The sequence below is a fragment of the Mauremys reevesii genome, linkage group 2 (assembly GCF_016161935.1).
Source record: "Mauremys reevesii isolate NIE-2019 linkage group 2, ASM1616193v1, whole genome shotgun sequence".
NCBI lineage: Eukaryota > Metazoa > Chordata > Testudines > Geoemydidae > Mauremys > Mauremys reevesii.
Window position 1 is genome coordinate 234,651,025 of NC_052624.1, and position 25,442 is coordinate 234,676,466.

At 41.1% G+C, this 25,442-nt stretch overlaps 1 protein-coding gene across 6 annotated transcripts in view; it reads right to left on the reverse strand.

Annotated features, from left to right (window-relative positions):
* Positions 1-5,211: 5,211 nt before the first annotated feature.
* The window catches only part of PEX2 (peroxisomal biogenesis factor 2), a 29,498-nt gene continuing 9,267 nt past the window's right edge, over positions 5,212-25,442 (reverse strand). For 5 of the 6 annotated variants that reach the window (XM_039527910.1, XM_039527909.1, XM_039527905.1 and 2 more), the window contains one exon: positions 5,212-7,384. In XM_039527910.1, coding sequence (XP_039383844.1) covers positions 6,450-7,367 — 918 coding nt within the window. In that variant the 5' untranslated portion in view covers positions 7,368-7,384 and the 3' untranslated portion in view covers positions 5,212-6,449. Of the gene's footprint in view, positions 7,385-8,996; positions 9,237-25,442 lie in introns of those variants that run through there. The other variant, XM_039527908.1, reaches the window with a different exon arrangement.

The following is a 25,442-nucleotide window of genomic DNA, read 5'->3' on the forward strand; positions in this document are numbered from 1 at the left end:
GAGACAACAAATGATATGCAATCCTATTACAAAGACTAAGCACAGCTTCCTCCCCCCGCCTTAAAAAAAAATCCTTACATTCCTTGCATTGGGATTGGGTGATATGATTCTACAGTTCAGGGAGATTGGAAATTAAGAACATCTGCAATGAAATTGGTTTTTTGTGGAAAACTGATGAATCACTTACTGCCAATGACTGGAAGGAAAAGTACTTGTTTATGCCCTTATGTAATGAATTTTTATGAGGTGAAGTTTGCTGTTTATAAAAAATACACTTTAAGCTGCCGCTGATGTAAAATAATAGAATTCAGAATAATGCATCACTACCTAGACAGTCACTAGTAGAATAACGTCTGCTTACAAAACACCAAAACAGTGCTATTACTTCTGTAATGAAATTAAAAAAATTCATCCAGCCTCTCATATTCTTGTAAGAGAAAAAGTATTAATAGGGACACAGTCCACATTTGTCAGAGCCACTTACATACCTTAAAATATGACAATTTTTTTCATATTGTCTTTTGAACCCCAAAATATTTTCTTCTCCTACAAGAAGTAGGGCTGATGTATATTGTCGGAGAAAAATTACTCCTAAGCAATTATTCAAAAACAAACTAAAGGCAATGGCTCCCTGTAATCTTAGGCATCTAAGTACAAGTAACTATTTAGATATCACTCACCACCACATATCAGTTGGCTATTGTTGTTTGTAAGATGTGTACTGAAATTTAAAAGACTCTTGCTTTCTTAGATTAATGTAGCTACATAAAAATTGTTCTATAGATGGTTAAAGAAAATAATTTCATTTCTTTTGAAGGCTACACAATTTCTTTGAGAGCTGACATCAGTTAATGTTTTGCTTTGTTTAGGGGGCAATGGAAAGAGACACACCATTAAGTGATCAAAACTAACTAACAGTTGGGATTAATTAGTAACCTCAAATATGCTCAAAAGGAGCATTCTGTGCCTTACAAGGTAGGTTGTGAACATTTCAATATGAACCCTAATTTGGTAACCGTCAGTGGCAGTAGTAGAAGCTATATTGTGAAAACTCCCACTGGAAATTTTGGGGGGAATTAAGATTGTGAGAATGTCTTGCTAATTTTAAGAAGCTAGGTGAAATATTTTTTTCACAGTATAATTTTGGAGTTATGGTTAATACCAATTTTTTTTTTTTTGTAATAGAACAGCACTCAGCTGGAATGCTTCAATAAAAGATTGCATCTTTTGGAATTACAAATTGCCTTTGCCCACAGGACCCCACCAAATATTTCCTGGAGAATTTATAGGCAGTAAATAGGAAAAACACTAAGGGTGAGATCCACAAAGGGGGACTTAGGTGCTGTGATAGCATTGAAATGTCTAACTTTTAAGTGCCTAGAAAATCCTGGGAAATTTGTGATCCACAATGCCGATTTAGGCACCAAGGCTACTTATATAATGAATGGGGAGAGATAAGTACCTTAGAATCTGATCCACAAATCCAACAAACTAGGAACAAAGCCATCTAAGCTAAACTCTGGGATATACCAATGAGAGGGGTGTGAACTTAGCCTTGCCCCTATCATGAAGATAGGCTCCTAAACCCAGGCTGCAGGGAAGCACTTACTTCTGTTTGTGATCCACAAATGGGAACCTGGTGCCTGGACTGAGGCGGCTTACGCATCTAAACCACTTCTTGCAGGAATTACTTATGCCCCTGCCTCTCAAACCAAAACAGCCAGAGGCGGAGCTGTTGCTGCCACTGTTGCCCTTATAACTTTTAGCCCCATGGTTATAGAATTTGCTTGGAATGTGGGAGACCCAGGTTCAACTCTTGCCATAGGCGGGGCAAGGATTTGAAATGGGGTCACCTACTTCTCAGGACAGTGCTCTAACTGCTGAGCTATGGGGCATTTTGAATGGGGCAGGGGGGAAGCCCTTAATCTCTCCTGTTGAAGCTGTTCTGCTGTGTCCTACCCACTATCCCACAGGTCTCTTTCTTTCTCTGTCTGGTCTAATGACTGTTTAAATATTTATTCCCAGTGGAACAGTAGGAGGTAGGTAGGGGGAGATAGGAGACCCTGGATTTGTCCCCTCCTGCTCCAATCACTCTTTCAGTATTTATCCACAATGGAACAGCTTCAACAGGAGAGACTGAGGGATCCTCACATCAGAATAAACCATAGTTCAGTGGGTCCTCACTTGAAAGACAGAAGATGGGAGATTCCTGTCCAAATCTTTTTCTCCTCCCCTGGAAGAAAAGGGAATTTGAAACAGAGTCTCCTACATAACAGATAAATGCGCTAACCACTGCCTCCTCTTCCAGCTGGATTTGGGATGGAACCCAATCTGGTAAACATGCTCAGTGGTCACCTACTGGATCAGGTCTTGCATGCAATTTAGGTGACCGAATGGCTCTCTTTCCCTGGTTCAAGAGTTGTTCTACGGATTGAAGCAGGAGATAGGCATCAGGACACCTAGACTGGGGAGCAGTGTGCTTGTCCAGAGTCTAAAACCCAGCTGCCTAGACAGCAGAATGTTAGGTGCTGAGTGAGTTTAGGTGCCTACAGGGTTTCATGGACAACAGTGTTGCCATGCAAAGGGACTTAGATGCCTAACTCTAGAGTTTAGGTGCCTAAATTTCATCATGCATCACACCCTAACAATTATAACTTATTTCTAACAACTAATACATTTTGCATTTTTTTTTAAAAGAAGCCCTGCAACAATCTACTTATACCAAACAATGCTAATTGGTGCCCAGGTTGAAATCTTCAAGTACTGTGTTCTTTACAGCTCTTCCCTCTTTGGCCTGGCATCTCTACTCATTTGACATATATTGCTAGTATGTCAGAGTTTCTTAAAAAGGTATTTATAAATAGTTATATGAATATGTCATAATACTGTCAAAATATGTGGCTTAAAAATTGAATATGATTAGGGCTCGTATGATGGTTTAACAGTTAGCATGGCAGTTCTGCAAGGAATCAAAATTATTTTTTTCCCAGGTTAGCAGGGAACGGGAGATGAAGTTATTTCAAGGAGCAAGGTAAACTGACTCCAGTTCTGTTGTGAGAAAAGAGTGATGCACAAGTGGTTGGGAAGATGAAGAAGAGGCATGGGTGTTACAGAATCTCAGTCTCCCTAAGAAGTATAGGTAGGAAGAAAGCACCATGTATACTGTGTTCTGTAATTGTGGAATCTTTCTTTCTCTGTACTTTAGATAGTAATTGCTAGAGAGAATCTTTAGCAACCTGAATATTGGATTTTACAAGAACCCAGCAAACTAAGGGGAAGGTCAGCAGAAGTTAGCACTACTTGAACACTTGAGAAAAATGCTAAGTCACACTTTCAGATTACTGGCTTGACAGTGTTCCTTTAAAGGAAAACATCCTTTTGGTTTTGTGATGGGGTGTATCTACCTGCACTGGCCCCGTAGGGGTTAACTGTGCATGGCAGGCTGAGGAAGCCACACCCCTTCATCTCTGCTGGGCATGCTTAGCCCGAAGAGCCAGGGTAGCCCAAAGGACTCTGACTGCTAGATTGCACTCTCCCGTTTTGTGGATGAGGCTGTCAGAGAGACTAGCAATTGGGGTGTAAGCTCCCAATTGACAGTATGTGACTGGACAACCCTTGATGGGATATATCTACCCCGCAACAGGCTTATCTCAGCAATATGAAAGTCCACAGTAGTAAGTACTTATCTCTGTTAATAGTCTATTTAAAAATAGTGTATGTGATGGTTTGGGGGACAACTTATGTATGTACAACTTATGAATGCTGTTTAATATTATGAACTCACTACATGCATCTATCAAACTACAAACTCCATTTTGTTTTCTGAGCACCATTTTGATTATTACTGTTCTGTGCTATCACCTTTGCTCTGTAGCCTCCATATTGACCTGGAACACGCTGAAAGGTCAGGAGAAATTCTTGCACCTAGCAGCAGGCTAACAACACAGGGTAATTAAACCTTGATGATTGTCCATTCAAATGGAAGCACCTGGGGACAAAGAGCTGGTTACTGGCCAGGGCAAACTAATTTTTCAAGGCCAGTGGTGACCAAGTAACAGACCAACTGGTGGGGGAACTCTGTTCACCTGACAAGGGTTTGAGGCTGACCAGGAAAGTCACATCACTGTGTCAACTAGAAATTTATAAAAGAAATGGTCTCTCACTGGCCCTTTTAGAGAAGAGACCAGAAGGTAAGGCTATGTAGGAGATAAAGAAAGGACAAGGAAGGCCCCAGACTCCCCAGAGAACTCTGACCAAATTCCAAATGCTTGAGTGGTATTAAAAAAAACCCCAAAACCCCTGAAACAGAATTGCATATTGGTGTTTCTTATTTTGCATGGCTTTGTCTAGCTTGTGTTGTCTAAAGTAAAGAGTTATTATTTTAGAAATCCTGCTACAAAATCTGTGTCTGTTTGCTTCCACCTATCACATGTCCCTGAAGGTGTAAACTATAAACAAGAGTGGTGATCTGGGAAAGGGTGTGCTCAGATACTGAGAAGTCTTGGGAGGGTGGGGGGTGTAGGGCAGGCATCCAGCACTGATTGTGGGGTCTAGCATCATTGGATCATGGAATTCCACTTCTGACAAAGACTATCAGACAGAGTCTATGCCCACAGTAAGCCTGGCACCCAAAGACAAAAGACCATGCTGGAGCCTAAAGCTTAGAGCACATGGGTTTGGTGTTGGGATTCAAACACAGGGGCCGGGTGAGCCTCTAGCAGGGTGATCTTGACCAAAGCTGTGACAGGTGGAGTATGTATACACCACAGCTGAGTGTGTGTCCCAGCCTTGGTAGACAGATTTGTGCTAACAGGGCTCAAGCTAGTGTGCTAAAAATATCCATATGAACCTTACCATACTGACAGAGGCTTGGGCTAGCCACTTGACTCTTCACCTTGAGTCTGAAAGCACATCTTCATTTTCAGACTCATTGATACAATGAAGAAGTGCATTCAGACATGCAATAAGGAGTAGAAACTAGCTAAACGGTATATAGTAATAAAGGCTGATAACTTCTAACAAAACTCAGAGTTCTGGTACAGGGTACATAGAACTTACACCAGTTATAGGCATTGGTTCATTCCACAGCTGCACTAGTTACTCTGGCAACATCACTGTTCTAACTGTAGTTGAACAACAGAACTCTAACCAAAGATTTAGTTTAAAAAAAAGACTGAAAAAAGTCATCCTAAAAATAAGGGATTCAGACTGTTGTAATAGAAAGTATCAGCAGACTTTGTTTTTATTATATACACCTTTTAGATGACACTATAATTAGTGATATTTTATCCATACAATAAATGAATAAACATAACAAAAGGCAGTTATCTTTTTAATAGAACACAAATTAGCTGAATTTTTTTCCCCATATCTTTAGGAAAGACGTACATTTTAGGAATTTTCTGTTGTCACAAAATACAGCAGCAGTTAAGATCCTATTTTGAAAATATAACATGAAATTTCAGTGTTAGAGGGAAGCTGCCAACTACTGAAGTTTTAGCTCCAAAATTTCCTCCCTTAAAAATATTAACCCAGTGTCAAATGTCTTCTAAATAGTTTGGAGGGGAGGGGGGAAGAATTGGTTGTTTTGACTCCTCTGCAGCCAAGATTTCACCTAATTACATAGTAAAACAAATAAAATAAAAATAAAATCTAGTATTGCTAAGGAACCGCCCCCCAGACACACACACTAAAACATCTGTTATTTATGACAATTTCAGAGTTTGGTGCTCTGCTATTGCAGAGCTGTACTGATAATTGATATCCAGTGAAATTGTGGTACAACAACAATGGAAATAACCAAAGAGACCCACGTTTATCACTGTGGTATATGAATGCCTATAATGTTTATAAAGGCAATAAAAGTACCCTATGACTTATAATAGATTAGGGTGGTATCCACTTAGTAGCCTGGAATGGTAGATGCATTTGGTTGGGACAATTAGGGAAGAGATTCACTGCAATGAATTTAAACTGACTTAATGGTGCAAAGTGGCAAAAACTGTTTAAAAGGTACTTTTAAGCCTATTCCCCAGTACTAAGAGAATATGATTTTTTTTTTTTGCTGATATATCCTAGGGTGCAGCTCTCCATTTTCTTTAGGTGGTCTCACTACTTTATTATAGATGTTAATGAGTTACTTACCTCAAAAGTAGTTTACAAGGAATGTCTTTTATGGTGATTATATAAGGCAGTTGATGAAATATGTGGATAGCTACCAACAATATAGTCCCATTAATCTTTGATTATAATTGGAATAATGGTTAAATTACAATTTTATATTAGTATATGGAAACTAATGTCAATACAGACTTTATTATATCCACAGACATAAGACAGAAAGATCAATCTGCTGTAAACAAAGATGACAATATGATCAATTTAATAGTGGTTCTGAATATTATACAGTTTACTCTAAAGTATGTGCTTCAAGTGCACTGCAAAAAACTCTAGAGGGTGTGAACTTCTGTCATTTCAATCTTGTATTTCAATGGCTGAATACTGTGTACCTCTGTACCACACTTAGGACAGGTAAAATACATGTCAAATAAGCAGTTGCTTTTAATACAATAGTAGCAGAAAACATGTGAGCAGCCTATGGTATGAGGCATAGTTGGCCACTCCCCACATACAGAACATTCCTTGCAATGTGCTGCTAAAGTGTTTTCACTGTTGGAAAAAACTGAAATAGGCAAAGACCAAGATGAAATTTTGAGTTTGAGCTTTTGCATGTTAATGAGTGGTAGAAGATAGATGAGAAATTCAGCAAAGCCATGCCAAAGAAGTTCCCTGTTCATGTATTCAAACCCTATTTGACGAACATTCTGAGGCCTACAAAAGACAGATCTAATTCCTAAAATACGTTCGGTAAATGTTGCAAATTTTCCTTTCTGAAGGAAAATCAGAAAGTTCAGTAGTCCACAAAGTTTTAAAAGTCCAGCTACAAAATTAATGAAATGCTTGGCTCTGAAGAATGAGTCTAGTTGGCGACTGCTGAACAAATCATAGCATCTTTCTTCCAACCACCTTCCGCCAACAGTGCAGATAAGATACCATAACTTCTGATGTTTGCTCAATGGCTGATATTTCTGTGTTTGAGATAAGTCATTCTTGTACTGAATATTCAGAATAGTTTGTCCCACAGTTGCATTCTTAGAATAGATGGTGAATCTCCACAAGAAAAGCCATAAAAATGCTTTTACTTCTGGTTCAATGTGAGCCAACAGCCCTGGTTTAAATCCATGAAAACAGCTGGAAAACTGGGACCAAACTAGCTGTTCCAAGGCTTTGTTTAGTTCAAGAGCATCCAGCTGACTTATTCTGAGCACAGGGTTCACGCTCTCTGCATTACTGCCACTGGAAGTCATGTCTTCATCACAGCTTTCTAGGAATAAATACAGATAAGCTTATAGTATAAATTTAACATTTTGCATTGTTTATACTTTAATACAGTTCATATAAAATTGTGAATAACAAAATTGAACAAGCAACAAAGCCATCTCTTTAGGAAATATTAATGCAATATTACACACTGCAACCAGCACCATTCAAGAAGTGTCATTAATAACATTACTTTCCATCTTAAAATTACTTAAACTGCACTATTATTCCACACAGTAACACAGCTGTATCCTCTTTGAGCTATTCATGATACTAATCACACATTTAGTACTTCACTATAAGACAATGCATTGCCTGATGCTAGAAGAGTGATCAAATACTAAAATGAAGAGGAAGATTATCAACAGTAATTGTAAAACAGTACACTGGTTTATGGAACTTAATGTGGCAAATAGGTATAGTAAGTAAACTCTTGAGGGGAAAGTAGTGAAGACAAACTTTGCCATATCAACACATCATAAGTTGCTGATAAACTATATACTACAGACGATATTAGGAGATCTGAGAACTAAGCATAGAAGAAATATGGAATGTTAACAAGTTGGGGATAATAAAGCCTTTAAAACAAAGACAGTGATGTTTAAAAAAATGGTAAAAAGATCAAATAAATATTCAGCACACACACAAATTATCTTACAATATATCAGTGATGCCTGCATCTGTTTTCTAATCTCTTTTGACAGGTGCATGGTTTTACTACTGGTTGTATAACAATTTTTCTGGCAAGATGATTAATGTATGCTGGTAACATCAACTAATATGTACTCTTTTCCTGCCTGAGTATTAGAATGAAAAATGTTATCCTAGAAAAATAACTTGGTGCATATGTAATCATATTAACAATTCTGTGCAATGGGAAAACAGTAGTATACAGTATAAGGGCATCAAAGTAATCTTGCATAAAAGTCATGGCATAACATGTTTCAGAAATGCAGGATTCTGCTGTGGGGTACCTTATGTAGTGGTCCTTTCACTGAGATACAACAAATAAAAAGAGTTGCTAGGAGGCCTAGTAATCTAATAAGTGCACAGGTTGCTACCACAGATTTGGGGTTTTAAACTGAGTTCCTCACAAAACAGACCAATAGGACTTAATTGCACAGTGGAGGTAGCATATTTAGTTGATTTAGAAAAGTTGGATAGGAACAGAATGAGTCCCTCCAGAGAACAAAAGTCTGAAATGGAATTTACCAAACTCCAGAGGGAGCTGCATCCAGTCCTTATTTGTTAGAGAGAAAGTTGCCATAACACAGAGGTTTTTTTAAAAAGAGGTGAATGAATTCTCCTTGAACACACACACACACACCTGGGGGGGGGGGGGGGGAGGAGAGAAGAGAAGGAGGAATGGGCGCACAAGTAGGGAGGAAAAATACTGGCAAAACTGTAACAGTTCCAAAAGCTTTACAAGTGATCTACATCTGCAATTCAAAGCCCAAATTATAAAAACTTTAGAGCAGTATTCCTTTGTGTACCTACAAGGAGACTTAGGCCTGGTCTGCATGGGGGGGGGGGGGGGGGGGAGAAATTGATCTAAATTATGCAACTTCAGCTACATGAATAACGTAGCTGAAGTCGACGTACTTATATTGACTTACCATGGTGTCTTCACCACAGTGAGTTGACTGCTGCAGCTCCCGCATCGACTCCGCATTTCGCAGCGGTGGAGTACAGGAGTTGACGGGAGAGTGCTCGGAGATCGAGTTATCGTGTCTAGACTAGACGGGATAAAATCGACCCCTGCTGGATTGATTGCTGCCCACCAATCTGGTGGGTAGTGTAGACATACCCATAGTACTATCGCAAGGAACACATTGTTGAGCTAAATCTTGCAGTAGATGTGATTAGTTTTTCCATGTGTGCTTGAGAGAAATAATAAAGTTAAGGAGATCAGAAAAAATTCAAGATGTTGGCATGCTAAGCTTTTCTTGTTGCCCATGGGTATATCCAATCCTCAAACTTGCAGTGCAATTCCTAGTTCAAGGAGACATACTTTGTATTAGCTCTGATCAAACTAGCACACTAAAAATAGAGTAGTTGTGGTGGCATGAGCAACAGGAGGGGCTAGTCAGCCTGAGTATGTACTTGTCTGAGATGATGGGTACATACTCGAGGAGACTAGCCATTCCTGCTGCTTGCACTGCCATGAAGTGTAGTCAGACTCTATGGCAGTAGCTAAGAATTCTAAGTCCTGGAAATTAATTTATATATAAGTACTTCTAGATAATGTAAGCCACAACAGATCACATCTATTAGCATGGGCTCTTATCCAGCAAACCACTTAAGCACATGCATAACTTTGACTTTAATAGGACTATTCACATGCTTAAAGTTATGCACACACTTAAGTAATTTGTTGGATTGGGGCCATACATCGCACTCATTACCCTCCATCACTACGACCGTGTTGATGAAGCCTGCACTTAACTAGGGTTGTTTGGACAGTTAGAATGTATATAAAAGGCAAGATTCTGAAGTTGCTCCCATTGATTTCAATGTTATCCATATGTGAACATCAAAGGGTAGAATTTGAAATGCCTATTCCCATCTGAATGATAAATATGTATGAGAATCACAATGGTCTTGTGGCTAACTTTTGTTGAAATAATAAGCTTTCACTCCACATATTTCCTGTTTTGCAGCAATGGTGGTTTCTTATTTTACTCTGTTTTTTATCCACTTTTATTTTTAAACAGTACTAACATAAAAGGTCTCCTTTGATTACTTTCCCTGCCCCAACAGTTATTTCAATGCTTCGTTAGACTTGCACTTTGTATTGTTGTCACAGATACTGGCCCTACCATTGGAACAAATATGCAGCTTGGTGTCTGTACCGATAAATAAATAAATACACAGCCTCCAAGTATCATCATCTTTCAGCTTGTATTTTTTCATTGCAATTCTTCATTTCATATTCTTCTGTTTTATACAGATCTCACCAAGAATCTTGTTTTCCGCCATGCCGCCTAATTAACTTCCATTTCTCCTAGTCCCTAATGCTTGTTGTTCTCTTTTCTTCATTTTGCTTTAGATCATTTTAAACTAGTGAAGGAACCAGAATTGTATGCCCAATAATAAATAAAGACAAACACCAGTGTTTCATTTAAGTATATCACCAGGCTAGGAGTACGTGAAGGGAACGCTCAAGGCAAAAATCAAGAACAGATAAACAGTATAGTGCATTCTACTAAAATCAGTGTGATTAAGTTGTTACATAAATATTTTAAGACAAAATGATTTAAAACTAAATATTAAGATCTCCTGCTGACATTTTATCACCACAGCCAATTGCTTTTATTTCACAGAAAAAACCCTGAAAAATCAGTTTTCCAATAATAAAGTCTTTTCCTTCCTTAAATAAGCCCATGCTTTGCTTTTAGTTTAAAAGAAACCAAAACCCAAAAATCTATCTTGTACAGTGCATTCCAAAATAAAACAAATCGTATATCACAAAGAAAATAGGAATTTCTCCAATTAGATTTTAATGCTGTTATTGAATATTGTACAAATTATGAATGAATATATTTTATTTAGAAACATATTATTGACAGAAATCTATCAATAGTAATGTGGGTATTGTCAAGGGCCTGTCAATATTAATGTAATTATGATTAAGGGGATAACATGGATTTTAGCTATAATACCAAGTAACATCTCCTACATTGCTGCTATCAATATAAGCATTATTATTGACCTGTTCTGAGACACTCAGTACTAGATGTATTACCATTAGGCATATTTGTCAATGCATTCTGCCTACAAAAATTCTACGTTTAAATTTACAGCACTATAACCTTTGTCAGCACAAACGCACGAATCCAAGAATCCAAGGGTGTCATTTTCCCCTACCCCGCCTGGCTATTCCATTGTAATAAATTAATTTCCACTGTTCCAATGTCACTGCCATCTTACTCCCACTCTTCTAGCATAATCAACAGAAATATTGTATTTATATATTATTTCTATGCATAAGCTTCAAGATTTTAAAATATTTAAGTGTTTAAAAATGTTCAAATGAAAACATTAATTTTAAAATGTATTCTGTTCACAACTGTTGTAATTAAAAACCTCATTTGGAATGTTATCCTGCATATTTAAATTAGTGGGATCATTCCTGTTGACATAAATGAGTTCAGGATTGAGCACTTTAAAATGATCTCTCTCCTGCAGCGAACTGAGTTAGTTTTCGTATATAAAAAAACATATAAGAGACAAAACAATGGCATCCTGATGGAATTTAGGAGGATATCTATTCCAGAAAAAAAAATCACAAATACTGGCATTGGAAACAAGTTCATAAAACTTTCACTACTCTATACTGATTAACGCAAGCCTTCATTAATATACAGGAGTCCAAGATAAGAAAATATAAAAAGCAGCCAGTGTCCAAACATTTACATTTTAATATCTTAATCATTAAATTGTAAAGGAATGCAGTCCACACCATGGGCTATCAACTAGAACCATCAGCCCCAGATAGTACCCAATAAAACCAAAAGTGAATCATCCCCCTTGCATGGAAGGGGGACTTGGACTCCTCTTCAACACTACCCACCCTGAGATTGGGCTCCATACACAGGAATGTGGTAGGCACTGGGCATGCTGGGGAAAATTTCACATCATCTCTCACCCAGCCCTGTAGAGCTCACCTGGAATAGATAACACTGCTCTACAGTCAAAATGCTTCTGAAATAAATGTAGTCAAACTTTACTAATTCTGGGTCACTGAGAACGAAAATGATGCTTAAAATTGTTGATTGGCTCTAGTTTTCAAGTTATGCTATTGGGTCAGTATATACGACCCTTGACTTGGGAATAGCGGAGGATAAGTGAGTTATAAAGGAAAGGGATCTCAATTTAAACCAGAAATGACTAAAATACATCTTTGACTGAATCTATGAATAAATCTATGACTGGGTTTGGACAGTACTTGCTTTTTAGGCAAAAAAATGAATGATGCAATCTGAAGCTGGTATTGCATCATACATGATATGAATTGCATCATGTTATTCCTAGAAGTAACTCCACCAGAGAGGTCCTTTGGGGCCATCTGCCTGTCCCAAGTCAGGGTAAAGGAGGAGGGTTGGGCGTGGGGCTAGCAACTCCACCCTGTAAAAATCAGCTTGCTACAGAAACGCCAACAATAGAGTTAACAGAGACTTTTAGCCTGGAAAAAGAAGGGTCTTCAACTCGAAGATGCATGACGCTGGGTGGTGAAAGCCGCGAGGAAGCCACTAAACCGATCACCCTTCTTGCAGCCAGGAGGATTACCATCGGCACATGGAACGTGAGGACCATGTACGAGTCAGGAAAGACGGCGCAGGTTGCAGCAGAGATGAGGAGCAACAACCTGACCCTACTAGGCATTAGCGAGACAAGATGGACGCAAGCTGGACAGAGACGACTGTTGACAGGAGAGCTGTTGCTGTATTCAGGACATGAAGAGAGCGACGCACACCACACACAGGGAGTAGGCTTCATGTTGGCCAAGCAGGCACAGAGAGCACTGATTGGTTGGGAGGCACATGGTTCCAGGATCATCACAGCATCCTTCAGAACTAAAATGAAGAGGATTAAGATGAATGTTGTTCAGTGCTACGCTCCAACCAATGACAGTGAAGAGGAGGACAAAGACTACTTTTACAACAGACTCCAGAAAATATTAGAGACTCTCCCAGACAAAGACATTACCATCCTTATGGGAGACTTTAATGCCAAAATTGGACCTGATAACACAGGATACGAACAAGTCATGGGGACCCATGCTCTGGGAGAGATGAGTGAGAATGGAGAGAGATTTGTGGATCTGTGTGCACTTAACAATCTGGTCATAGGAGGCAGCATCTTTCCTCACAAGCGGATCCACAAGAGTACCTGGGTATCGCCAGCAGGCATGACAGAAAACCAGATCGACCATGTCTGCATTAGCAAGAAGTTCAGAAGATCCTTGCAGGACGTTAGAGTTAGAAGAGGAGTAGGCGTGGCGTCCGACCATCACTTAGTGGTGGCCAGATTGAAGCTGAAGCTGAAGAAGAACTGGATAGACGCGTCAGACAGAAGAGCGAAGTACAACGTCAACCTTCTGAAGGACCATAAGACCAAGGAAGATTTTGGATTGACGCTGAAGAATAAGTTTTCAGTACTACAGGATCGGTCTGAGGAAGAGGAAGACAGTGTACTCAACAGATGGCAGAAAGTGAGAGACACACTTAGGTCAGCATGCCAGGAAGTGCTTGGAATTAAGAAACACCAGCAGAAAGAGTGGATCACAGCAGAGTCCTTGACAAAGATAGAAGACAGAAAGAAGAAGAAGGCAGCAGTCAACAACAGCAGGACTAGAGCAGCAAAGGCCAAAGCTCAAAAGAGTATGCTGAAGCCCACAGAGCAGTGAAGAGGAATATTAGGAAGGACAAGAGAGATTATGTGGATGGACTGGCAGCAGAAGCAGAGCAGGCAGCATACAGCGGTAACATGAAACAGCTGTGCGATACTACCAGCGACTGTCTGGAAAGTTCAGCAAGCCAGAACGTCCCGTTAAAGACAAGCAGGGAAAGTCTATAACAGGAATAGAACTACAGATGAACAGATGGGCGGAGCACTTTGAGGAACTCCTGAACAGACCAGCACCACCAAATCCACCAGACATCGACCCAGCCAACGAGGACCTCCCAATCAATTGCGATAAACCAACCAGAGACGAGATCAGAAAAGCCATCACCATGATGAAGAACAGGAAGGCGGCTGGACCTGACGATATCCCAGCAGAGGCCCTGAAAGCAGACCTGGATGCCTCAGTGGAAATGCTGTACCCCCTCTTTGAGAAAATATGGGAAGAAGAAGTGATTCCGGCTGACTGGAAAGAGGGATATCTCATCAAAATCCCCAAGAAAGGAGACCTCAGCAACTGTGCCAACTATAGAGGAATCACACTCCTGTCAGTGCCAGGGAAGGTCTTCAACCGAGTCCTCTTAGAGAGAATGAAGGATGCCATCGATCCACAGCTACGAGATGAACAGGCAGGTTTCCGGCAGAACAGATCATGCACGGACCAGATAGCAACGCTCCGCATCATAGTCGAGCAGTCTATGGAGTGGAACTCCTCGTTGTACATCAACTTTGTTGACTATGAGAAAGCATTCGATAGCGTGGATCGAGAGACCCTCTGGAAGCTCCTTCGGCACTATGGCATCCCAGCAAAGGTGGTCAACCTGATCAAGAATTCATATGACGGCATACACTGTAGAGTGATCCATGGAGGGCAGCTCACAAACAGCTTCCAGGTGCGAACCGAGTCAGACAAGGATGCTTGTTGTCACCACTTCTCTTTCTTCTCGTCATCGATTGGATTATGAAGACATCCACTTACAAGCGTAGGAATGGAATCCAATGGTCACTGTGGACCCAGCTTGATGACTTGGACTTTGCCGACGACCTTGCACTCCTTTCGCACAGTAAACAGCAGATGCAAGAGAAGACCAATGTAGTGGCAGCCACGTCATCACAGGTTGGCCTCAACATCCACAAGGACAAGACCAAGATCCTTAGGATCAATTCCATCAGCAACGACCCAGTCACACTGAATGGAAGCCCCCTGGAAGAAGTGCAGTCCTTCACCTACCTAGGTAGCATCATCGACCAGCAGGGTGGCACAGACGCAGACATCAAAGTAAGGATTGGTAAGGCAAGAGCAGCCTTCTTACAGCTCAAGAACATCTGGAGCTCCAGAGAGCTGTCTTTGGCAATAAAGATTCGACTGTTCAACTCCAACGTGAAATCAGTCTTACTGTATGGAGCTGAAACCTGGAGGACAACCAAAACAACCACCAGGAAGATCCAGACCTTCATTAATAGCTGCCTCAGAAGGATTCTCCAGATCCGCTGGCCAGACACCATCAGTAACATCCACCTCTTGGAGAGGACCCATCAACTCCCAGCAGAGGAAGAAATTAGAAGGAGAAGGTGGGGCTGGATAGGACATACACTACGCAAGCAGCCAACCAACATCACCAGACAGGCACTGCAGTGGAACCCCCAAGGCAAGCGGAAAAGAGGCCGCCCAAGAAATACCTGGCGACGCGACCTTCAGGTTGATAGCAAAAAAATGGGCTATACCTGGAACCAGCTAGAGAGAATGGCCCAGGATAGAAGACTATGGAGATCTGTTGTTGGCGGCCCATACCCCGGTTGGGGTGACGGGCATGAATGATGAAATGATGATTCCTAGAAGTCATGGATGATGCAATCATAACGAAGCTTACATCACTCTGCTGAACAAATTGCCCTATATCAGCTCTAGAAATCATACAGTGTCGTGCTCTCTTATTTGTCAGTGTTTGATTTTGCAAAGGGACACATTTCTGTTTAGCCAAAGTGAGCAGAGATGCCTCGTACTTGTGTGAACAGTGCAGATAACTTCTGCTATGTTTGTGGTGAAGTGACTTTTGCATCACAAAAGCGCAATATAACCACTATGGTTAAGAAAGCCTATCACCTTTATTTTGGCTGCAAAATTGGAGATCAGGACAAGAGGTGGGCCCCACACATATGTTGCAACACTTGTGCAACAAATCTTCGCCAGTGGTTGAACGGGAAAAGGAAATCTATGCTTTTTGCAGTGCCAATGATTTGGAGAGAGCCAACAGATCATACCAGCAATTGTTACTTCTGCATGGTGCCTCCAGTTGGGAAAGGTGTGTCAAAGAAGAAAAAGTGGACTGTGCATTATCCAAACATTCCATCAGCTATACGCCCAGTACCCCACGGAGAAGGACTGCCGGTTCCTGATGCACCAGAATCATTCTCACTTGAGTCAGACGAGGAAGAGGATGAAACTTCTGGTCCTGAACCATCAATGTCACAGGCCCCACATTTTCTCCCATCCTCCTCCTCTGAACCACACCTCATAACACAAGGTGAACTGAATGACCTTGTCAGGGATTTGGAACTACCCAAGAGTAAGGCAGAGCTGTTGGGCTCCAGACTACAGCAGTGGAATCTCCTGGCAGGTGATGTTAGGGTTTCCATGTTCCGTGACCGTCAAAAGGATCTTGTCCCATTCTTCTTCATGGAGGGTGATCTTGTAGCCTGCAACAACATCGATGGTGTGATGGCAGCCCTCAACATCGTTCACGATCTAGATGAGTGGAGACTGTTCATTGATTCATCGAAGATGAGTCTTAAAGCTGTTGTATTGCATAATGGCAATGTTTTGCCATCAATTCCAGTTGGTCATGCAGTCCATATGAAGGAAACCTATGACAACATGAAACAACTTTTCAGGTGCATAAACTATGACCAACATCGGTGGCAGCTTTGTGGCGATTTGAAGGTTGTTGCTCTCTTGCTTGGTCTGCAGACTGGATACACAAAGTATTGCTGTTTCCTCTGTGAATGGGATAGTCGTGCAAGAGATTCCCACTACATCAAGAAAGACTGGCCACTCCGACAGTCATTGGAGCCTGGGAGGAAAAGTATTCAGCATCCACCACTTGTTGAATCAAGGAAGATTTTGTTACCACCCTTACATATCAAGCTGGGTCTGATGAAGAACTTTCTCAAGTCCATTGACAAAACACAAGCAGCTTTCAAGTACCTCCGTGGAAAATTTCCAAGGTTAAGTGAAGCTAAGATAAAGGAAGGTGTCTTTGTTGGTCCTCAGATTCGTGAACTTCTTCAAGATGATGCATTTGACCATGCACTGCGTGGCAAGGAAAAGACGGCATGGAAAGCCTTCCAGTTAGTGGCAATAAATTTTCTCGGAAACAACAAGGCAGACAACTACAGGTTGTTGGTGGAAAACCTCCTCAAGGCATACAAAAGCCTTGGTTGCAACATGCCACTAAAGATACATTTTTTGCACTCTCATCTAGATTTTTTTCCACCGAACTGCGGAGAAGTGAGCGACGAGCACGGCGAGTGATTTCACCAGGACATTAAAACAATGGAGAAACGCTATCAGGGCAAATGGAGCCCATCAATGCTTGCAGACTATTGCTGGACAGTGACAAGAGATGCTCCATTTAATGAATACAAGAGACAAGCCAAGAAGCGCCGAGTAGACACTGAATAGGACTAAACTATGTACATAATATTTCACCTGTCCTGTTTATGTAACACTTTAAAAATCAGCAAAAGGGTTATATAACTAAAATTTATTATGAAACAAAAGGCAAAAAACTATTATCATGTAAAGCAACCATAAACACATGAAAAGACCTAGGTTTACAATTTATGATTAAAACTCTACTATCTACACAATATACATAGACATAAAATGTAAAAACTTAAATATCTTAGAAACAGTAGCCAATCAGTTGTTTTAATTGTCATATTTGAATTCAGCACATCAAAATACATAATAAAAAGGACATTTTATCACTGAAGCAGACGACTTCTCAAAAATTGTAGACCAGTGTAATCAGCAACTCGGGCTCTTTTCTGCAGTCCCCAGCAGATGTCACAGGAAAGTGCCGTGTTAGTGCGGATTCAATGGAGCCGTACTATGAAGGCGATGACGCCATGGGGGGCCAGAGCTAGTGCTGAGATACTGGGCTTCCGCACCAATAGTATAAGATCCTCCAGGTTTGCAGTTGGCCCAGTCCACTCTCCCCTTTCCCTCCAACAGAGCAACAGTGGAGTATCTGCAAGGGGATCCTCATGGAGATTTCTTCTACCTAAGCCCCCTCTTTTAGATTTTTCCATGAGAGAGGAAAATGTGGACCTCAGTTTCCAAGTCATCACTTTTAAATGAGAGAGAGAAATCATATTCCAAACCATCAGTATTCAAACTCTTGTTTACACTACAAATACTTTGAAATTATAGCTAAGACCCTAGTGTAGACCCTTTATGCCGACAGGAGTTTTTCTGTTGGCACAGTAATAGCACCTCTTTGAATGATATTAGCTATTCTGACAGACACACTCTTCTGCTGGCATAGCTGTGTCTACAGTGATAGTTTTACAGGGACAGTTATGTTGGCTGGAGTGTGTGTGGTTTTTTCACATGCCTGACTGACATAGCTATGCCGACAAAACTTTGTAGTGCAGATCTGGCCTTAGTCATCAAGTCTTCCCCTGAATAGAGCCTTATAAACTCAATCCCTGAAAGACTAAAAAAAAAATCTTACACCTTAACATTTGTTTATACACCCTCCAATCTCATCTAGAGAGGGCAGAAGTTCCCCCAGCTCAAAGTAACGTTGCGGCCCTGACTGCGTTATTTCTTAGCCACTGTAAAATTAATTTGTCATCTATCATTAACTCATATAACCTTAAAAATGAATTTTCCATAACCTAAATTTTTTACATGTCAATTAAGTACTTTTTATCATCCAAAAGAATATGGACTTGAGTTCTCTAACCATAATACTTCACACTTACATAAGGGATATTGGTTTCATTTGTTAGTCTCTAAGGTGCCACAAGGACTCCTCGTTTTTGATAAGGGATATCGAATCATTGAAAATATCTAATTATTTCTCCTCAAATTCTTGTGAGGCACAGAAGTATTATCTGCATTTTACAAATGGAGAAACTGGTTTAGAGAGGCTAAAAAATTGATCAAACAGCAAGTCAATGCTAGAACCAAGTTTAGAACTCAGATTACTCAACCATTTGTTCATTCCCATCTTTGGTTATAATCATATTATTGTTTTTTCTGTTGTTTCTTCCCCAGTTCTCAAGAGTGAACAGAAAACTGATCAAAAGATTGAGACTCTGGCCTTACTAATTCCTATTTAGTGCCAGACCAACAAATTCAAGACACGAGTGCCATTCCCAACTGAAACTCATTAAGCCTAGATGTTGTAAAATGGGACACGAGAAATTAGCCACTATTCTGAGGCACCTTAAATATCTAGAGACCACAGGGAACATCAGAGACAAGTTGGCCAGGTTATATTCCATAAAATAACTCCACCCATCAGAGTCAGAACATTAGTGTTTCAAGTTCCACAATCAGAAAAGATTCATAGTAGCCAAGATTGACATTGCAGTAATGAAGGGCAGTTGGAGGTGCTAGAAGCAGTTCATCAGTCCTCTCTGTCAATATCTGATAAAAATTTAAATTTCTATGTCCATTTTTTAAAAATAGAAGGAGATCATCAATATCTTGGGCGACTTTCTCTTGATGAACCAAGTAGTAAGCAAGTTTGTTAGTATCCTGATTTTCAGAAGTGTTGAACACTTAGTTCCCAGTGACTCCAAGGGAATTTGTCATCACTTTGCACTTTTGAAAATCAAGCCACTCGTACTGAATGGCTTCTAGATTACATTGCATAGTCACTGTAATATAACACTTATTGGTTTATACTTTGTAAGAGTATAACTCTGAGTTGTAAGAGTTATTAAAAACTCCTAAAAAATAAATAAATCTATATTTCTGTTCTGTGTAACATCAATGAATGACTCCATCTCACCCAATATTTGGGGATACAATCCCACACTTTCATTTATTTTAAAAAACAGAGCTAACAAGATGAGTATAGTGAAAGAAAATATGATTATGACTGTTATAAAGTCTTCTTTCCCCCCTGTGCTTCCTCTGTTCTTTTTTTGGTCATCCCTTACCATATTATATCTAAATTAGATTGCAATTTCCTCCGGGTAGGGACACATCAGTTTTATTTATCTGTAAATCTCCTTGCATGCCATTTAACCTTAATACAGTGAGATATTTTCTGACCCTTATAGTTAACGTCATATAATGGTTTTCATTCCAAACCCCTCTCCCACCATTTTCAGTCATTTAGGCCTTTCGTTTTTCAGATTGAAATGTTCTTGGCTTCATCTCTATGTGAAAGTGACCCAATTCAGCATAGAACTTAAATACATGCTTAACTTAAAGATTGTGACTGGTCCTATAATCTTCAAATGGAGCAGTATGAGCAAAATTAATAGTTGTTTTAAAATATATATAATTCTCAATCTTGTGTCCACATCCAAAATGGGTGGAAAGCTGAAGTTTGGTGTGGAAATAGTCCTTATTATGGCAAAATACCATAGAGTATTCCAATCAAATATGTTTGAATTGACCAAGTGACTGACCTTTAAAACATACACAATACACTTGGAATGCTGCTTCCCTCCCCCGAAAAGAGCTTGTGAAGTATGCAGCTGAGGCAGCATATCCTCTACAAGTGTAAAGCTAACTTATCTGTGTACTAAAAAGTGAACTGAGACTCCATCAGCTGATGGACACGTTACAAATGTTTGCTGGAGGGAATCCAGCTCTGGTGTACTTTAGGACCTTTGCCTCCCCTAATGTTTACAGGAAAGAGCCTCCCTGCAAACTTCTAAAGCAGGGGTCGGCAACCTGCGGCACACGTGCCAAACATAGCACGCGAGCCGATTTTGAGTGGCACGCAGCCGCCTGCCGCAGTCCTGGCCCCCAGCCCCACCGCTCACTGCTCTCCCCTGCAGGGGCAGGAGGCAGAAGCTTGGTTCTGCGGCAGCCAACCTTCCCTCTCCCCCACTTCTTCCCCCAGTGTGGTGCTTTCCTGCCCCGCCCCCTCTCCGTCCCTGCGCCAATCAGCTGATGGCCCTAGCGAGGGGGAGGGGGAGGGGGGAGGGGGAGGGGGGGAAGAGCGGCAGCCTGCAGGCAGTTCCCTAGAGGAGACAGAGAGGTAGGGGTACGGGGCTTTGGGGAAGGGGGTGGAACAGGGCATATCCCTTCCAGCCCCCTGCCCGGAGCGGCTCAGGGCAGGGGGCTGGGAGTGCCACTACGAGCCGAGCATCCCAGCCCTCTGCCCTGAGCCACCCCCCCACAGCATTCTGCCCTGCAGCCCCCATACCCCCCAACCCTCTGCCCTGACCCTTGAACCCCCACACATCCCCAGCCTTCTGCCCTGCACCCCCCACACCCCGCAGCCCTCTGGCCTGAACCCCCCCACCCCAACACACCCAGCCTTCTGCCCTGCATCCTCACAGCCCCATCCTCTGCCCTGAACTCCCCACACCCCCATCCTCTGCCCTGCACCCCACAGCCCCATCCCTCTGCCCTGACCCCCCCCACACACTCAGCCTTCTGCCATGCACCCCCACACCCACCGAGCCCTTTGCCCTGACCCTTGAACCCCACACCCCCAGCCTTCTGCCCTGACCCTTGACCCCCACCCCACCCCAGCCCTCTGCCGACTCCATAAACCTCCCCACCCAGGTCTGGGGTCCCGGCCGCAGACCCTGCTCAGCCCGCTGCTGGCCTAGGTGAACAGAACCCCAGGCTGGCAGCGAGCTGAGCAGGCTGGCGGCATAAGATCAGCATTTTAATTTAATTTTAAATGACACTTCTTAAACATTTTGAAAACCTTGTTTACTTTACATACAATAGTTTAGTTATATAATATAGACTTATAGAACGAGACCTTCTAAAAACGTTAATGTATTACCGGCATGCAAAACCTTAAATTAGAGTGAATAAATGAAGACTCGGCACACTGCTTCTGAAAGGTTGCCAACCCCTGTTCTAAAGGATTGCTTCTGGATCTCCTAAGGTGTGTGTGAGAGACAGGGTTTCAGGGCCATTTAGCCAAATAGTTCCAAGTTACTGTTATCAATTTATTGAAAAACTAGCAGAGTTTAGAAATCCTGCAGAGTGAAATTCCTTCTTTCATTTTTCTGTGTGATAATAGGAGAAAAATATAGTGGAAAACGTGTTTATTAAAATACTCTTATTCATGAGTAAGCCTACGTTTTAGTCATGGGTATTTTTAGTAAGTCATGGACAGGTCACTGGCAGTAAACAAAATATTCAGGGTCTGTGACCTGTCCATGACTTGAACTATATATCCTGAACTAAAACTTGGGCCGAGGGGGAGGGGGAGGGGGAGGAAGAGAAAGGGGGAAGTCTGGGGGCACCACTGATGCTGGGGTGGGAGACAGGCGGCAGCGCATGGCCCAGGACTGCTGCTGGTGGGGAGGGTTGACAGGGCTGGCAGACTCACTACCCAGCTCCACACAGCTTCCCCGAGGTGGCCGGCATGTCCCTGCTCCTCCTAGGCCCACAGCATTTGTGCAGGCAGTGAGCCAGATTCTGCTATAAATCCAAAATATGTTCACTGAAGTGAACTCCTCTGGTCTAGTCACTGAAGCACATTGCTTTTAAAAGCACAGTACTTTCTTTTAACATAAGTAATGATGTCTGTCCATTTCGTTTTTGTTATTGAACATATCATTTATTAGGATAGGATATCAAAACTGTACGTGTGCCTGGAATCACTAGTCAAATTTAACTGGCCACCTGTTGACATACTGAATTTGCTCATCTCACTCAATGCACACACAATTATGCACTTAAAAAGTTTAAGCTGTTGTAGTCATTGCCAAGAGATCCTGAAATGGTCTCTGATTGAATAGTCATATAATATACTTATTTTGACCCAAAACTATCTACTGGTGATCTTTTGTTTAATGTTAATTAATTTGAAGTGGAAGCATAATTATCAATTTTTTTTCTTTTAACAGGCAGAAAGAAGGTAGAATTTAATAAAGGTAAAATCTATTTCCCCCCCCACCCCCATTTTGAGTATATGTTGTTGCAATACAGCATGGGTGAAAATGAGGTCCAAGTCCCATATATTTTCCTTGGTAAACTCATTTTAAAAAGGTATTTACTTTGTTCATGTTCTCTTATGTTTCTTGGCATTGATGGAGTACAGTACATAAACTTCTTGAACTTTTGCTCCCCCCCGGCCCCACATTCTCTTTCAAGCTGCCAGTGGCAAAAAAACAGTAGCATTTAGTAATTTTCTGAACCCCTATTTTAATCTTCTATAGGCACACTTGACCTTCCCCTGTCTTTAAAAGGCCAATTCTTGACTTGCCACCACCATAGTTAGTGTTACCATACAGGCGGAGGTCCAGGGATTAAAAATGGGAGTATCAACATCAGAATGCAGGAAAGTTCTTCTCCCATCCTATACTATGAAGCCTCTGGAGGAGGCAGAATGGTGTATAATAAGTTGTTTAATTTAATTTAGCCATAGGTCCACACTTGGTTCATATGGAATCTTGAATTGCAATAAATATCATTGACCCAGTTCTCAGCACGTGAATCACTGACTCCTTTATGAAAGAAAGTTACATCCGAAAAGATTATGTCCAAAGAACATGAAGAGTCATAAGAACATTCGGATTCAAGGTGAAAGCTTCCTCTTTAAACATCTTGTTGTTTAGCTGCATTATAAAACTGGTTGTTGACCTTAACACTTAGCTTTTGTTTATAATAAATTCTGCTTCTTCTCTTGTCAAATGGTTTATAAATGCACGAGAAGAGTTTTTTTTCCTTCTTTTAAGGTGTGACCATACAGAATTTAGAGTCTATTAAACAGTCAGTTCTAATTTAGAACTATCTGTAAGTGAAAATATTTGTATTTAACCCTAAATTTTAAGGCCTTTGTTTCTGTAGGGTTAATCATACTTTTAATAGTATGCATTCTTCTAGTTTATATCTAAAAAAGTGTCACCTGAAAAATAACTCAAGGAATGAATGATGATAATATGATGGGTTTTTTTTTTTTTTTTTTTTTTTTTTTTAAGTTTTGGAACACCAAAATCATGTAGAGCAGACCCATTTCTAATGCTCAATGATCCACCACTGTGAACCAGACTGTGACATCACATCTACCAGAAACCCCATTAATCCTTGCATAGTTTTAAAATGCATCCCAAGGTCCAGTACTTGTGAAGTGAAACATAGCCTCTATATCTTTATTTTGAGCAATCTGGACATACTTTCCCATATCACAGAGTATAAAACTTCTCAAAGTGATCTTTATTAACTGAACTGAGTCGTTCAGCTGTCTGATGTCCTTTTACCATCATTAATGTACATGTTTGCATCCCCTGAAAAGAATAAAGGCAGCTAGTCTAAGTCCTGATTCATCCAGCTACTTAAGCATAATTTTGAGTTCTAATTTCACTGTTATACAACAGAATCCCAATTGAAATTTATTAAATATTTTTGGATGTTTTCTACCTTTTCTAATACATGATTTCAATTACAACACAATACAAAGTGTACAGTGCACATTTTGTATTATAACATTTGCACTGTAAAAATTAAACAGTATAGTATCTCTCCACCTCAAAAGTACTGTAATGCACTATTGTAAAAGTGCAACTTACAAATGTAGATTTGTTACATAACTGCACTCAAAAATAAACAATGTAAAACTTTAGAGCGTATAAGTCCACTCAGTCCTACTTGTTCAGCCGATCGCTAAGAAAAACAAGTTTGTTTATATTTACAGGAGATATGCTGCCCGCTTCTTATTTACAATGACCTGAAACTGAGAACAGGCATTTGCATGGCACTTTTGTAGCCAGCATTGCAAAGTATTTACATGCCAGGTATACTAAACATTCGTATGCTCCTTCATGCTTCGGACACCATTCCAGAGGACATGGTTCCATGTGGATGACGCTCATTTTAAAAAAAAAGCAGCATTAAATAATTTGACTGAACTCCTTGTGGGATAATTGTATGTCTCCTCTGTTTTACCTGCATATATTTCATGTTACAGAAGTCTTGGATGATGACCCAGCACATGTTCATTTTAACACCTTTTCCCTGCAGATTTCACAAAACGCAAAGAAAGAACCAATCTGAGATTTCCAAAGACAGCTACAGCAGTGATAAGCTGTCAATGTTAATAACCAGTTCCCTACCAGCTCTTCGGTGGCAGGTCGTTCAGTGCCACCGAAGACTCGGAGTGAGTGAATGACCCGCCGCTGAAGTGCTGCAGATGACCCAGTAGGGAACCCGTTACTAAGTGCCACCCATTGAGTACAAGCCCAAGACCCCCCACCCTAACTGCCCTCTCCACAGCCCCACCCCCTACCCAACTCGCCCCGCTCCCTGTCCCTTGACTGCCCCAACCCCATCCACCACCACCCCAACAGATCCCTGGAACTCCCATGCCTACCCAACCCCCCCCCGCCCACCCCACCCCCCATTTTCCCATCCCCTGACAGCCCCCCCCCGAACCTCCACCCCCTTCAACAGCTCCCTGCCCCTTATCCAACCCCTCCTCCCAGCCCTGGCCCAG